The sequence below is a fragment of the Vicugna pacos genome, chromosome 5 (assembly GCF_048564905.1).
Source record: "Vicugna pacos chromosome 5, VicPac4, whole genome shotgun sequence".
Classification (NCBI taxonomy): domain Eukaryota; kingdom Metazoa; phylum Chordata; class Mammalia; order Artiodactyla; family Camelidae; genus Vicugna; species Vicugna pacos.
In genome coordinates, this window is record NC_132991.1 from 50058342 (window position 1) to 50073100 (window position 14759).

General features: G+C 38.6%; 1 protein-coding gene across 1 annotated transcript in view; it reads right to left on the reverse strand.

Moving 5' to 3' along the window:
• Positions 1-3935: 3935 nt before the first annotated feature.
• CCDC141 (coiled-coil domain containing 141) overlaps positions 3936-14759 on the reverse strand; it is a 181576-nt gene continuing 170752 nt past the window's right edge. The window contains exons 25-26 of the mRNA XM_031678303.2: positions 7806-8641; positions 3936-5666 (exon numbers count right to left, since the gene is read on the reverse strand). Coding sequence (XP_031534163.2) covers positions 5399-5666; positions 7806-8641 — 1104 coding nt within the window. The 3' untranslated portion in view covers positions 3936-5398. The remainder of the gene's footprint in view (positions 5667-7805; positions 8642-14759) is intronic.

Genomic DNA, 14759 nt, shown 5'->3' on the forward strand with positions numbered 1-14759 from the left:
TTCCTCACAAGAATCTTTCCGTTTTTCTGGTGGGGGAAATATTCTTGTTTAATCTGATAACCCAGACCAGGATGTGATGAGAAACTCTCTTACTCCTTTAAAAATAACAGAAATTAATAAATATGCATTAAAGAGGCATCTTCTGGAGCTGCATTAACTTGAATCAAAAGCAGGGTCAGCACACATGGCAATGTTTGCTGAAAAAGACGCTTTGGAGCAGATGGGCATTTAGCCTTTCTCATCCTGCCAGGTACCTGGTTTTCTACTTTGTCTGCATTTCCAGCTGCCCTACTTGCCAACAGCCTCTTTGTATGGGGGTTTGCAGAATACTTATTACAGAGAAAGGCAGCTTTCTGGTTTCATTAGAATAATGTAGGTTATAGACCATTTGCCATGGAGAAAGCTCCTTCATATTTCATCTCTTGAATTTTTACCTTCAAAAGATTTCATTATATGATTTTTAATCCTCATGTAAGATAAAACTACCATCTTGTAGTTGTTTGGGTCAATAAAGTTCTTGGAAAAGAACAGTTGTTGAATGACAAAGGGAAAAGTGTGTTTCATTAGCTAGTTCTGATGAAAGTATTGATATTTAAGTGGCTCTAAATGGGAAAAGAGCCATAGCAGGGAGCCATACAAATACGGATTGAAAACTTCAAATTATGTAACTATTAGTGTTCTGGTTTAAAGAAAAATCAAGTTGGATCAATTTTTTCAGCTGCTCCTGTTGTTAAAATATGTTTCAATTTCACCAGGTTTTGATTGCGATGACTGGAAATATGTGCACACAAACATTCTTGTCTATACAATTCCTTCCCTTGTCCTTTAAGGAGGAGAGGGTGATAATTTTATGCTATAAAGAAAAGGAGGATCCAAAGAACTGGATTTGCCAGGTCCTGGCTTATACAAATGAAATTTCCACTGAACAGAAGGAAGAGCTATCTGGCCAAACACTCAGACTCCAGAATCAAAGACTTATTCATCTGGAGGAGTGTCAGGCATCCAACCCTCACCCCCAGTGCTTGGGTGGCTCACGATGTTATATAAACTCTCATCAACACAAGAAATCGTGGTGTGGGGGTTCTTGGGGAAAAGCCAAATTAGCAGCTTTCTACTTTCTGTTTTGAGACTGAATTCATACACAGCTGATAACATTCAAATCTCATCTCATGCGAAGATAGCGCGGAGAAAATGAATTGTTGTTGCTTTAAGCAGAACACTGTTTCATTTAGTGAATGCAAATCTTTTGGCTCTCTGATGCAGCTCAAGAGTCTGCTTATTATAAATGGAGAACAGTCTGTCATGGTTTGGAATTTGCATTGACACGCACAATATCAGAGTACCAGTAGGAGATATTTTATTTCGATTTCGCTAACTTATTTCATGGACACACTTAAAATACTGTCCCTACAACAGGAATGTCAGAAGCTTCAGATGGCAATTTCTAGTATGGAATGGTCATGAATAAAAATAAACAAAGTGGAACAAGATGTTTTGTTTTTTCCTTCCTTCATTTAGAATTCAAATAATCTAAGTTCTTGGATTTGTTTTTTTTCTTATATTTACACTTATGAATGAGTTTCAAGTGAGATCTGTTCCCAACCAGATTACCAAACTCCAGCTACAATAAAATATTGATAATTTGTGTAGTGTTCTAAAGAAGTACATAAATTCTGGTTTTGGCAGTTTGGACTTAGTCACTGAGAAGGGAGACACGCACTTCTACAGTTACACCTGATGATGATTTATGCCTGATTACACCTGATTTTAAACGTCAGAACAATGATCTTGGATTTTGCCTCTTCTCACCTCTGTATTATTTTGACCTCTAGAGCTAGCATAGATCTTCAAGTTTAAATTTTCAATCAGGGTGTAGCCCAGAGGATCTGATAGGTTCTCACTTAAGTTTTGTAGATTAGGTGAGAGAGTTTTATGCATTCCTTATGGCTAGAACCTGATTCTGACTGGTTAATGTCCATTACATAAAAGAATAATCTGGTGACAAATACATCTTTGTCTTTTTACATTCTCTGACCCCTCTCTCCAAAAAAAAAAAAAAGAAAGAAAGAAAGAAAAGAAAGAAAAAACAAGCTAGGCTTATCTTTGCTTACCTCTGACAATAATTCAAGAACTGTGGCGTGTGACTATGTCTTAAGTGCCGGGGATACGATCAGTGAACAGGGCTGTCACAGATCCTGCTGATGAGGATCCCACACTCTGGCCAGGAGACAGATGCTCAAACATGCGATTCCAATGCACCGAATTAAGGGACATGACATGGGCAGCTCAGGTGCTGATGGCACCCGTAGCAGGAACGGCTACACTGGACTTGATGAGTCAGAAGGCTTCCTGAGGGAAGTTGTGTCTCAAAGGGACCTGGAAGGAAAAGCAGGAGTTAAGCCACATGAAGACAGGGTGGAATACAGTAAGGGTGCTCTGGGAAGAAGGACTGGAGAGAAGTAAGAGCGTGACAGGGTAAAATGTGAAGTTAAATGTCGCTTTGTGGGTCAGATCACAAGGGATGGAACAGAGGCTGGGAATGGAGAGGCAGGTACTAAGGGACTTGTGTACAACTTGAAGGAATTTAAACTTGGGGGAAGCAGTTTGTGTCTTGATTATAAGTGATGGTTAGCATTATTGAATGAAACAGTTAAATTTTCCTGCTTTTTTCCCCCAAATATTTTAGATATTATAGAATATGCAAAGATTCAAATGGAAGGATCCCTCTGGCAAATTTCTCCTGGAATTGAATGTGAAAACTTTACCTTCAAATGTTTATATGTCTTTCTATAAGAAAATCAAAACTAGAAAACTCAATGATTTTACCTTGTGAGAAGCTCAAAACACATTTTGTATTGCATTCCTTCAGGGTGTCGAGTATACGTTCTTTTAACTTTTTCTTGACATTTTCTTTTTCTTGTTGCAAAGTGTTACTAACTTTCCAGAATTTACTCTAGAAATAAATGGGTATAAATCATGTATATTTCTTAAAACAGAAACATCATATCCATTTCCTAGGTTTCTCATTTTTAACCAATAATTTTGGTTCACACATTCATAAGGAGAACTTTCGATCAAGACAAAAATTTTAACAAAAGGGATAATCACACTGAAGTCTTTGAAATTAAACTATAACCAGAAGAATAACCGAATAGCTGATTAATTTTCATTGCTGTGGGAATTACTAGATAGTCAATAGCTCAGAAGAATACGTAGGCAGGTAGGTGGGTAGGTAGGTAAATGGATGAAGAGACAGATGATAGATAGACAGCTACATGAACTATATCCTGAATATTGGCATAATGCTTTTACCTAATATTTGAGCTCTATGTATGTATGTGTACAAATATGTGATATACATCATATATATATCACATAAGGTATACATATCACACACACACACACACACACACACACATATATATATATATATATATATATATATATATATATATATATACCTTATATTTGATATAAATTAAATAGATCAGAGGATTTATATGCCTTGTTTGGTCATACACCATGGATATATGTATATCCCACCCTGCTCTCCAAAGGATTTACCTTAATGGCATGTAACAGGTAAGGAAAACCAGCAACTCCCAGGTACCAACAACCCCAAACCACAAATTCACCCAAGTTGACAAAATGGGAAGGGAGATCCCACTAAATAAGCAAGATGAAAAGGACAGGAGAGGTAAGAGACTATGAGTTCCCTAGAAGGCTGTATACATAAGCTTTTAATAGGTTTCTGTCAAAATCTGTAAGAAAATTAAGAGATTAAACTTTTTTATTACATTGAAGACACAGCACAAGAAAATCCATGGCAACTTTTTACTTAGCCACACATTTCACATCTTCAGATAAAATTCAGTAACTTTTTAATATCAACTTGAATATATTAAATTTAAGTATTTTTATTATTTGTAGACAGTCTTTACAGCAACATAAGTAGTTCATCTGCTTCATCAAAAATCTATAATGAATATTCTTTCAACTAAAGGTTTCACCCTAACATGACAAGACTATGTTTAAAATCTAAAAACAAATGCCTCTCTTATACATGTTTATTTTTTAAAGGAACTAAAATGATCCCCTTTTCTGAATGATATATTTCAGAAAAGCATAGAACATTCTGCAATATTACAGTGATAATTACAGGGAAAGAATACAATTCATCTTATGTCATCCTATTATATACCTCGAGATTATACTAAATGTATCCTCCTGAGTTTAATTTCAAATCTTTGGAAAGGATATAGTCTTAAGAAATTAGAAAGGAGTTTAAGCTCCAATTCATAAAACATCATTTTGCTACATGCAAATAGTTGGAAATCACATACCAACATCACCCCTTTAATTTAATATTTTTAAAGAAACAACATCTGAAAGAGAAAGAGTGGGCAGAAAGAGGTATGATGACAAATTACATTAAACAATATAATTACCCTCCACCTTCAAAGAGTATTTTTCATTTTCCAGACGTTTACAAGACAAGGAATGAAAATGGTCAATTGCCTAAGAGGTAGATGATGAACCCATTTTCCAAAGAGGAAACTGAGGCACTACAATGCCTTACCACAGGCTGTAAAAAATTGTCAGCAGCAGAATCAAGATTAGAAGCAGGAGGAACTGGTTGCAGTTGTATACACGTGGCTGCCCCAAATGTGTCAACGGAGTGATGAGAATATGGATGGTCTACCCCTGAAGCTGTGCTCCATCTTGCTCTGTGACATGCACAGATGATGGAAGTTTGAAGCTCCATTTAAAGTTGACAGAGCATCTCTTCTTCAACGTCAAACCCGTGAAATCAACAGGAGGAATGACTACTTACAGCGGCATCCTCAGACTTAGGAGTCCAGGCTATGTTGAAACTATATAGAATGCACTTCAGTAAATGAGATCGAGACATGAAAAGCAAAATTAAAGGACGGCTTATGCAATAATGAAAGTTACAAGTTTAGTTCAACATTTCTACTGTTATTCTACAAAGAGATGTTTATGAGTACAATTAAAAATAGACTCTCCAACAATTGGATTTGAAATATAATTCACAACTGCATGCTGATGGGAGCCTTGATCGGTATGCTCTTAAATTAAAAGGCAATAAACAGAGTGTCATTTGACTATGTTTTATACTGAATACATCTCATTCTGGAAAACAGAAGTGTTTCTTTATCCACTGCTAATGATTTACCTAAGCTCTTCAAGTACATTAAAACATGAAAGAAAATCTGATTATTTCATGAGCAGTGGTATCAGCCAAATAAGCAATATGGCAAGAATGGAGGTGCACTTGGTGGGGAGGTACACTTGGAGGGAGATACAGGAAAGTAAACAGCCATACTGTTGTCCTTTAGGCTCATGAGAATGACGTCCGCAGGTGCCAACCTCACAGTTACCGTGTGAGTAGCCAGTACATTAGGGACACGCTAATGTAGATGACACACAGCATGATCCAGTTTATTCTTGTGATTGGCGGCCCGTGGTTACCTGTCACGTGGAGGATGACACTGGAAGAGAGAACGCCAGTAGAGTTTTGGGCTTGAGCCACATAGATGCCTGCATCTGCCTCACATACCTTCGGAATGAACACCGAATGTCTCGTCTCCTTGTGTAAAACCTGCAAGTGCCCATCTGCAGACAATTTCTGGCCCTTCTTGTACCTGAAGCAGAGAGTCAGTTTTTAAAGTCAGGATCACTGTTTATTCACATTATTTTCAAGTTCTAATAAGCATCAGCATTCAGCCCACTACTACTGCAATATTTTCTATTTAGCGTTAGCAGGAACTCTGCAGCAACTACAAGTTTTGGTGGGGCTGTTTTCCCTTCAAGCAGAGGTGGACAACTGGTGGCCAGAGAGGTGCTTGATGGGCTCAGACCATGTTTTTCAAAAACTGAATTTTTGGACATTTAAAAGTTGGAATATTGCCCATGAAAATTCAGATATCCAATGCCTCTTAAAAAACCAGGCCACCTGGTCACACTGGGCCACCGTTAGCTCACGGCAACAATCACTCGAGTGGGAAATGGGATCTTCTATTTGGTCTGTGACATTCTTTCAGCCACCACGAAACAGTAGCTTGTGACATCTTGGAATCTATTGCAAGACTCATCTGCCCCATTATCCTCACCTCACAAGATCCACACAAGGATACCAACGCGCCGCTTTAGAGGAAGTACTTACGTAGCACTTCTAGGCGAGGTGGGTTCATTTAATTTTTGTGAATTAATTTCATTAGAAGAAAATGATTTCTAATTATAAAAGGCATTTATGCAACTGGATTTAACACTGTTAACGACACGTTTCTAAAAGTTTCCTATGAACACGAGCCTTCAGCTGCATCGTTTCATAAAGCAAATAATTTGTGTATTCTGTATACTCTATAGGTTCTTGTTTGTTTATTTATGCCCATGTTCCTCCACACAAGGAGTGACAAACCTCAATCATTCTCTATTCCCACTGCCTGAGTGACAATTCTGTATTATTTCTGAGAGTCCTGAGAATGATTTCCTGATAGCTCACCAGTTGTTAACTGGGCACAATTGCTGTAAATTCGAGGGCAAGATTTTTTTTTTTTTTACAATACTATAGTGGTTCCTCAACAGTAAATGCTAACCAAGTCATCCGTGGTGTGGACAAAAACAAGAAACACTTCAGACATTTTTCTTTGGAGTGAATAGATATTTAATAATGAATTAAATATCTTTTAAATTCATAAATATGAAAGTCCTCATCTGTGAAAAACATGCAATTGTAAAAACAACAAAATAAGACAAGAGGCACACATGGCTGCACCGTGGCCCAAGTGCAGTTTCCTTGAATAATTTGAGAAACCAACATTTTCTCATAAATTGTTTAGATAACTGATCCACACTTCAAGTAACATCAATGGACACACACAATAATTGAAATCATTAATTTAATATCTACTGAAACATTATGATAAATAAGTGCTATCTTACTTACCCTATTTGTTAACTATAAATTCATACTCACGTATTTGCAAATTTGTCCTCAAATAAATATACTTAAGGTTGAAAAATTTCTAAATGCTTAAAAGTACCCTGCATATTAAGAAAGTCAGAACTACTTTTACATCAACAGTGATTTAAAACCTGTATTCTGCAGTTTACTTTTATTAAAACAAATCGGCTTAAAAATAATGACATCTCTAGAGTAAAGTCATATTGTTCACAGTTCAGTTATTATACCACCTTTCAAAAATGGATTTATTACCTGTCACTGGAAGCAACTGTGAAAGAAATAGTTTTATTCCATCTCTCACATTGAAGAAACTTATAAAAAGAAATCTTAACAAACAAATATTACAAAAGTGGCATGTGTGACTCTGTTGGAAGAGGGAAGAGATGAAATGGGTAAATGACAGAAAAGGGAAAAACCCAAATGCTTATTAAGGTTTCTGCTAGCATACAAGATGTGAAACCAAGAAAATTTCATGCTTATATATAGAAATAAACAATAGAAAAGAAGTTCAACCCACAATCTTTAGAAATGTGGAATGTTAAAATGATACGAAAAAAATAGTACAACTAAGTTGCGGTGCTTTTGGAGGTTGGTTAAATTATTATTGTCTGTGGTTACTTTTTTTCCCTTAAGGGTGTTAGCTATGCGGTTATCAAAACAAGAGTTGGGGGTTTGATGTGAGGCTGGATCATGCAGAGTTGCAGTGACGTAGGATATTAATCAGCCGTCCCTAAACCTTTAAGTTAGTGCCCACAGAATGATATGCTCAGTGATTCGATTTGTTTCTGTTCACGGCTTGTCATTATAGGCTACCCACCATGTCAGTGTAGGCTCTGGAAATCCTGTTACTTCAACTTCCAAAGTCACTGGAGAACCTTCCGTGACAGTTACATTAGACAGGAGCCTGGAGAAAGTAGGAGCCTGGCCAGCCCGGCTGACCATGCTGTTCTTTGCTGATGTACTTTTAATCTCTTCTGGGGGAACCATTTGCCTCTGATAGGCCTGGCTGGGGCCTGGCTGGAACCCGAGGCCTGAGTACACATCCTGGGAAGCATGCAGCCTATTCCGGGTTTTAGTGTCGTTATTATCAACATGCAGCTTCTCCTGTGTTTCTAACGAACTTCCCTGAGCCTGGGGGGGCTGTTGCAAAGCTCTCTCATGCACTTCACTCGGCATGCTCTCTGGAGGTTTAGCACTGATTCTGTGGAAGGCAGTACTCTTTTCCAGAAATCCTGGAGATGTTAATGGGGGCTCAGCTTGGAACTGGGGGTAAGGCTTCTCCAAATGACTTGAAAATGTTTCTGTCTCATCATTGCAAACATCAGCAAAAGCAGCAGGTGGTGGAAGGCCAGAATCCCAGGCCTCCCCTGGACCACTGGCCCCCATCTGCATTCTGTAGGTGCTTGTGTGAAGGCTGAGGGAGGGGCTAGCACCTGCCTCCACCTCCATGTCAGACGGAGCAAGGAGGGAATCAGGGCTTCCCGGGAGCGGGGGCAGGGAGATGTCATCTGGTGAGACACACTCATATTCTTCTCCTAAAAGCACGTCTGCAGGCGGGAGCAGGCCTTGGGCAGCACCCTCTTTGCCGGAGGACAGTGGCTGCATGTCTTCTGCTCCATTGATGGCCAAGACGTCTGCTAGCGGGGTCTGTCCCTTCAAATTAGAAAAGCCAAAGCTTCGAGTTAGTCACTGACTTTTCTTTTTCCAGATCTCAAATTCAACTTCAGAGACAACTTGAGAAGACCTGCAGTGAGTGACAGCTCAAGGCCTTGGCAATGGCATCACAGAACTTGAAACCATTTGTCTGTTTAACCTGAGCACAGCCCCGTCATGATCAAGGAGTCGGTAAAGTGACCTCTAGTCTCTGAGTGATAGGTGACAAACCTTGCGAAACAGAAGAGAGAGAGGGCCCTGGTTCTCATCTCTGATGGTGAGGCTGGACTGGGTCCGTATCTTTCAAATCATGATCTAAGGAGTCTCCTTCTACCAGCAAATTCTGCTTTGGTTTATTTTTTCATCTACAATTCATGGAACACATGGTCCCTAAACATCAGGGGCTCCCTTGTTAGGTGATCCTCAGACCCTCCTAGAAAAACCCTCCTCCTCTCTCAGGAAAACCAATAAAAAAAAATGATTGTGGTAAAACATACACAACCTAAAATTTACCATTTTAACCATTGTAACTGTACAGTTCAGTAGCATTAAGTACATTCACATTGTTGTGCAACCATTACCATCATCTGTCTCCAGAACATGCTCATCTTTCCAAACTGAAACTCTGTACCTGGTAAACATTCACTTTCCATTCTCCTCTCCCCCAACCCCTTCGACTTTCCTTCTCTATAAACTTGACAACTGTAGTACCTCATACAGAGAAAGTCATTTTTAATGACTGGTTTTATTTTCGAAAAGCCTCTTAGTTTTATTCTTACCTTGAAAAATATCTATTGAGCACCTCTTATATATTAGGTACTGAGCTAGGCATCAGAGAGACAAATGGTGAGTCAAAGTAAACATGATCTGTCCCTTTTGGAGATGACATCCTAGTGGGGAGCTAGGTATTAATGGAACAATCGCGCGCTGTAGCCTTTCACAGGTGGACACACCAGGATAGAGTAGAGGAACACTTGCCTCCTGCCTCTCTGTCCCATGTGGGGCATAGGTCATGCTAGGGGACTGGGAAAAACAGTGATCTGCCTCCTGCTTACACTGATTTAGAATTTCTCCCCACTCATCCACGTCCATCTCTGGTTTGAGAAGAGGTTCAAATATCCCTTCTGGCATAGACTCAAAAATATTGAAGCTGTAAGTTTATTTCTAGGCATTTTGTTGTTTTTGATGTAATGGAAATGTTTATGCTGGTTATAAAATTCTGGTTTTTGAAGTGAAAAAAAAAAGTGAATGAAGGGCCACAAATGGCAAAATATCCTTCTTTCTTATGGGTGAGTTGTATTCCATTACACATATATATGCTGCTTTTTCATTATCTATTCAACTATTGATGTGCACTTAGGATGCTTCCATATCTTAGCAATTATAAATAATGTTGCTGTTAACAGCAGAGTGTATGTATCCTTTTAAATTAATTTTTATTTTGTGGTTGGCTTTATTTCTTTGATAACTATGTAAGTTTAAAAAGCTAAAGCTCTAAACATTCTTAGAAACAATGAACACTATATATATGTAAATTAAAAAACACATGTGCAGTGAAAAAAGAAAAAAAGAAGAAATGATCTATCAAGCCATGAAAGACATGGAAGAAATTTAAAAGACATATTACTAAATGAAAGAAGCCAGTCTGTAAAGGTTACAAGCTGTACAATGCCAACCAAATCACATTCTGTAAAAGGCACAGCTACAGAAACAGTAAAAAATTGTGGTTTCCAGGGTTTTAAGGAGAGGAAGGGTGGGAGGAATGAATAGATAGGGCGCAAGGGGTTTTTATGGCAATAAAATTATTCTGTATGATCCTACAGTGGCGGCTACATGTCATTATGCATTTGTCAAAACCCACAGAATGTACAGAATGTTCACCAAGAGTGAACCCTAGTGTATACTATGGACTTTGGTTGATTAAAAAAAAAAAAGACCAGTTCAAGTTAATGTTGAGTTACCCTAGAACTGATTAAAATCTATTAAATTCAAAAAAAAATAATAAAAGAATTTTGAAGCTGAAAAGGATCTCATCCATCCCAACCTGCTTACTTTATATCCACTTCTTTCTTTGACTTCCCTCCGCATTTCAGGGGCATTTTTACTTAATTAACAGTTACTGGGTTTTGTCTGGCTGATCCTGCTTGCACACAAGAAAGTTATGTCCAAGTTTTTCGTCTTAGCCCATAGTCCTGCTCCTGACATACACTTTTAAAGTGTTTTTTGAGAATTAAATGTGTTTCCGGTTGAAGATTAGAAACCAAACAAAACAGTGTTAGTGTTCCTTCTGCCATCCCACAGATGTGACTTATCCTCAGAGAAAGTGCAAACCCAGCTGAGAGTAAGTGGTTTCCTTTAGCCATTGAGGAGAAGTATAAATTCTGGACCTAAAGCCAGAAGTGCCTAAAAGTTCTTCTCATTTAAAAAATTCCTAAATAAATCCTTATCTAGTAAGAAATGCTCCTTTTCTTTTGGTTTTCCTACCACAGCTTAGCTCTGCCTCTCTTTCTAGCTCTTCTGAAAATAGAATGTTCATTTTCCTTTTCATGAGGACTTTGATCCAATCTCCTGTTCAGTCTAAGACTCTCCTCTTCTCTGTGACATTCTGGCAGCCTCTGAACACTTTCCTGAAAGGGTGCTTTCTATAAAAAGAATTTTATGCTTTATTTGTGTTAAGAATAACTTCCTCTATTTAGCACAGATCTGCCTTCCCTCAGTATCCAGTGGATCTGAATTGGCCTCCTCAGTGACAAAGAAAATGTCCAACTGCCCTCCTCTTTTGCCAGCCCTTTGACTCTTTGGAAATTTGGTCCTACATCCCCCAGGTCTTTTTCTGCCTTGACTCCCAGAACTTTCATCATTCTGGTCACCTTCTGGGAGGTCCCACTCTTACTGGGCTATTAGCTCCTTCACAGGAGAGCAGGGACATTTGTCAATCTGAGATCATCTGGGCAGATAACTCCTCAATGACTTCTGTGGGCAACCTACACCTCTTCAGGGGAGAATAATGTTTAAAAATGGAAAATCTACAACAGGATTAGGAGAGAAACTTGACTCAAAGTCCAGGCTAGTTTTCCCACTCCTAACTCCCTCCTGGGGAGGAACTGACTTACCTCATTGCAGATTTGGGAAAAGAGACCAAACATGCTCAGCTCTTTCTCTCTGAAGCCCTCTCTTTTGGATCTGCCTTTCACCAAGCCAGTGCATGCATGTTGGCTCTAATGTATGAACAACCTTTGGACAGGAAGCCGGTGTTGTCTAGCTGGGCACCCAAGTGGCGGGGTAGGCAAGTCTATCCAAATCAGAGAATGAAGTTCTGGGAAACCCACTAGAAAAGTCTGATCCATGTCCTGCAATCCAGCTTTTACTGGTTCCTGATTCCTGACGCCTGTGTCTCACTTTCAGATGGTGCCAGACTCAAGAAGGGAATCCAAGGATATTGGATTTTTTCACTTCTTATGATTCCTGAAGTAGAAAAATACTTTCTGCCAAAAATAACACTACCAAATAACTTTCGACAGAAATAGAGAGTTTCCTCAAATCTTTTTCTAGAAACATTTCAATTCATTAATGTTGCTCCCTAAATTATGTTTATTTTCAGGATTCATTTACTTTCCAGGTGGACAGTAATCAGTGGAATCATCATCTCCTTGATCTATGTGATGTTTTTATGAAAGTGAATTTATTAGTTCTTTTTTTGTTTTTATAAGAACCACATGGGACTATTGATTCACAGTGAGTTTATAATCAACTAAAATTTCCGACTTCCTCTGTCTAATAATATCATTGACAAAAGTGTTGAACACTGCAGAGCTTAGGACACAGCCAGATGTCTCCCCAAGGCAAGGCAAACTGTCTTCCAGGTTGACACTGATGAACACTCTTGGGCGTAATTAGAACCTGACCAAACACTCATTCAGTTCATGAATCTCTCCACTTCCCTTAAGAGATATCATGAGTGTGTTTATCAAATGACTGACTTCCTGAAATCACAATAAATTTTGCCTATGGAACTAGCCTAGAATTTTCCATTAAATAATCATCTCACAAAGCAAAATAGGGTGGGTTTAATAGAAGTTTTTCTGAGGAAATTCATGTTGGATTCTTGGCACTTCTGCCTTTATTCTCAAATGCAAACAAGCCTTCAGTTTTTAAGTCCTTATGGAATTTTATAAAAATCCCTTTTAAAACCTACAGAGCTATAGTTTCCTGGCTCTACTAGTTTTCCTTTATGAAAATGGTTTCCAAACATTCGCATATACTATTTTTTTTCACATTTTTCTGCTGTGAAACCATTTTTGCTATTAGTAGAAAAGAAGTGTGTGTGTGTTTTTCCAGAAAAGGGTGGATAATTCTATATATCTCAGCACAGACAGGGCATATTTGTATCAGTCTGATGAGTTCTGGTGAAGTGGCTGGGAAATTCTGATTTAATTCACCAAAATATAGCTCATTCTCAATTTGTTTCTCTCATAGCCTTGGCTGCTCTTTGTCTTTGTTAACTTTCTTTTTCTTTTCCCACCTTCTAAATATATGAATGGTATGTGATCTTGCCTTTATATTCTCTAATCTCCTCTATATACCTTTCCCTTCAAAGACCACACCCACTGTCATAGCTAGTGGTCAATTAACTTTTACTTAATCCTAAATCTGTAGCTTCAGATCTTATCACCATCGGGATTTCTGAACTTTCATTTCCGCTGATGGACATAATCACCTGGCTCTACAATCATTGCCATGTAGGCAAACAAAGTGAATGTCAGGAGAGAACCTAATGATACTTTACATCCATTGAACTAAGTGTGTAGCACCAATTCTCAAAGTCCACAAAGACGGGGGCCATCCAGTTGGAAAATACAAGGGAACATCATAAGACTTTATCTTCTAAAATATCTCCACAATAGATAGTCTTATCTTGGGATAAATAAGACTTAATGAAGGTAAATGGGAAGTGGATAAAGAAAGATATTGAACATAGAGCTTGGTCTATGAAAGACATTTCTTGGGAAGGCCTTTGGAAGGGGACTTGGGCAGTCAAGGGGTGACTTTGCTACCTCTGAGCACTTGGGGAGGACAAGAGAAGAGAACAGAAGGGTGGTGAAGAGCACTTTTGCCCTTACCAAATTTTTCCAAAGACATTTCCAAATGCCTCAAGAACATCTTACCCCTCCCAGCAGGTGATCAGGATTAGTGGAAGAGGGCCCAGGGACCTCATCACCCACTTTGATAAACGCACCCCACTGAACTATTTGCTATGAAAGTACTTCCATGCTACTACTTTACTAATCATCATGTAACAGATGAGTGTAAAGAGGAAAAAATCGTCATGGGAATCTACAGCATCATTACAAAACAGCTTATTTATATTCATAGCAGTTTCTTGGAGCTCCCCTTTGGTCTTGTGAAAAAAGTTACACGGCTGAAATTCAAGAGAATTGGGCTGTCTGCCCAGTTCTGACACTACTTTCTGTGATTTTTGGAGGGCAAAATATTTAATCTCTTTTGGCCTTAGTTTCCTCAACTGTAAAATGAGATTTGATCAGATGATTGTTAAATCCCTTCTAGCACCAGAATTCTGTAACTCTAAATGCTGGCATCGCAAGCCTTACATGATTCTGTGATTTTAGGCAAGGCTCTTAGTGCTCTGTGCCTCTGTTTAACCTTAGGGGTCTTCAGACATTCCCATGGATTGAGCTTCGGTGCTCACCTAGGGACTCAAACACCATCACTAATCTGCTAGCAATGCAATAGGCACTGCATTGACTGAGTTGTCTATTTTCACCTGCTGTATTTTTGGGGTCGGAAAAATAAGGAGCACTTTACTATCTTCAAGAGAAAATCCTGTGCTGAATATATTCTTGTAACAGCTGGTGGGCTTGCTCTTTCTGACTCAGATAATTTTCTAAGGATGAACAATACCACTTAAGGGTATCAGAAAGGAATGCAGTGATTCCCAGATAAGCTTTTTACTTGGTGCTTCTTGTTATCTGCCCACATGGTGTTCAGGAACTCATTACATCTGACCCATGATATAAATGATAGAGACAATAAGAGGGTAAATGCAACTGAGCTGTTAAAAAGTGAAGATTATTGCTGCCCTTTCATTCTGTCAATTGCA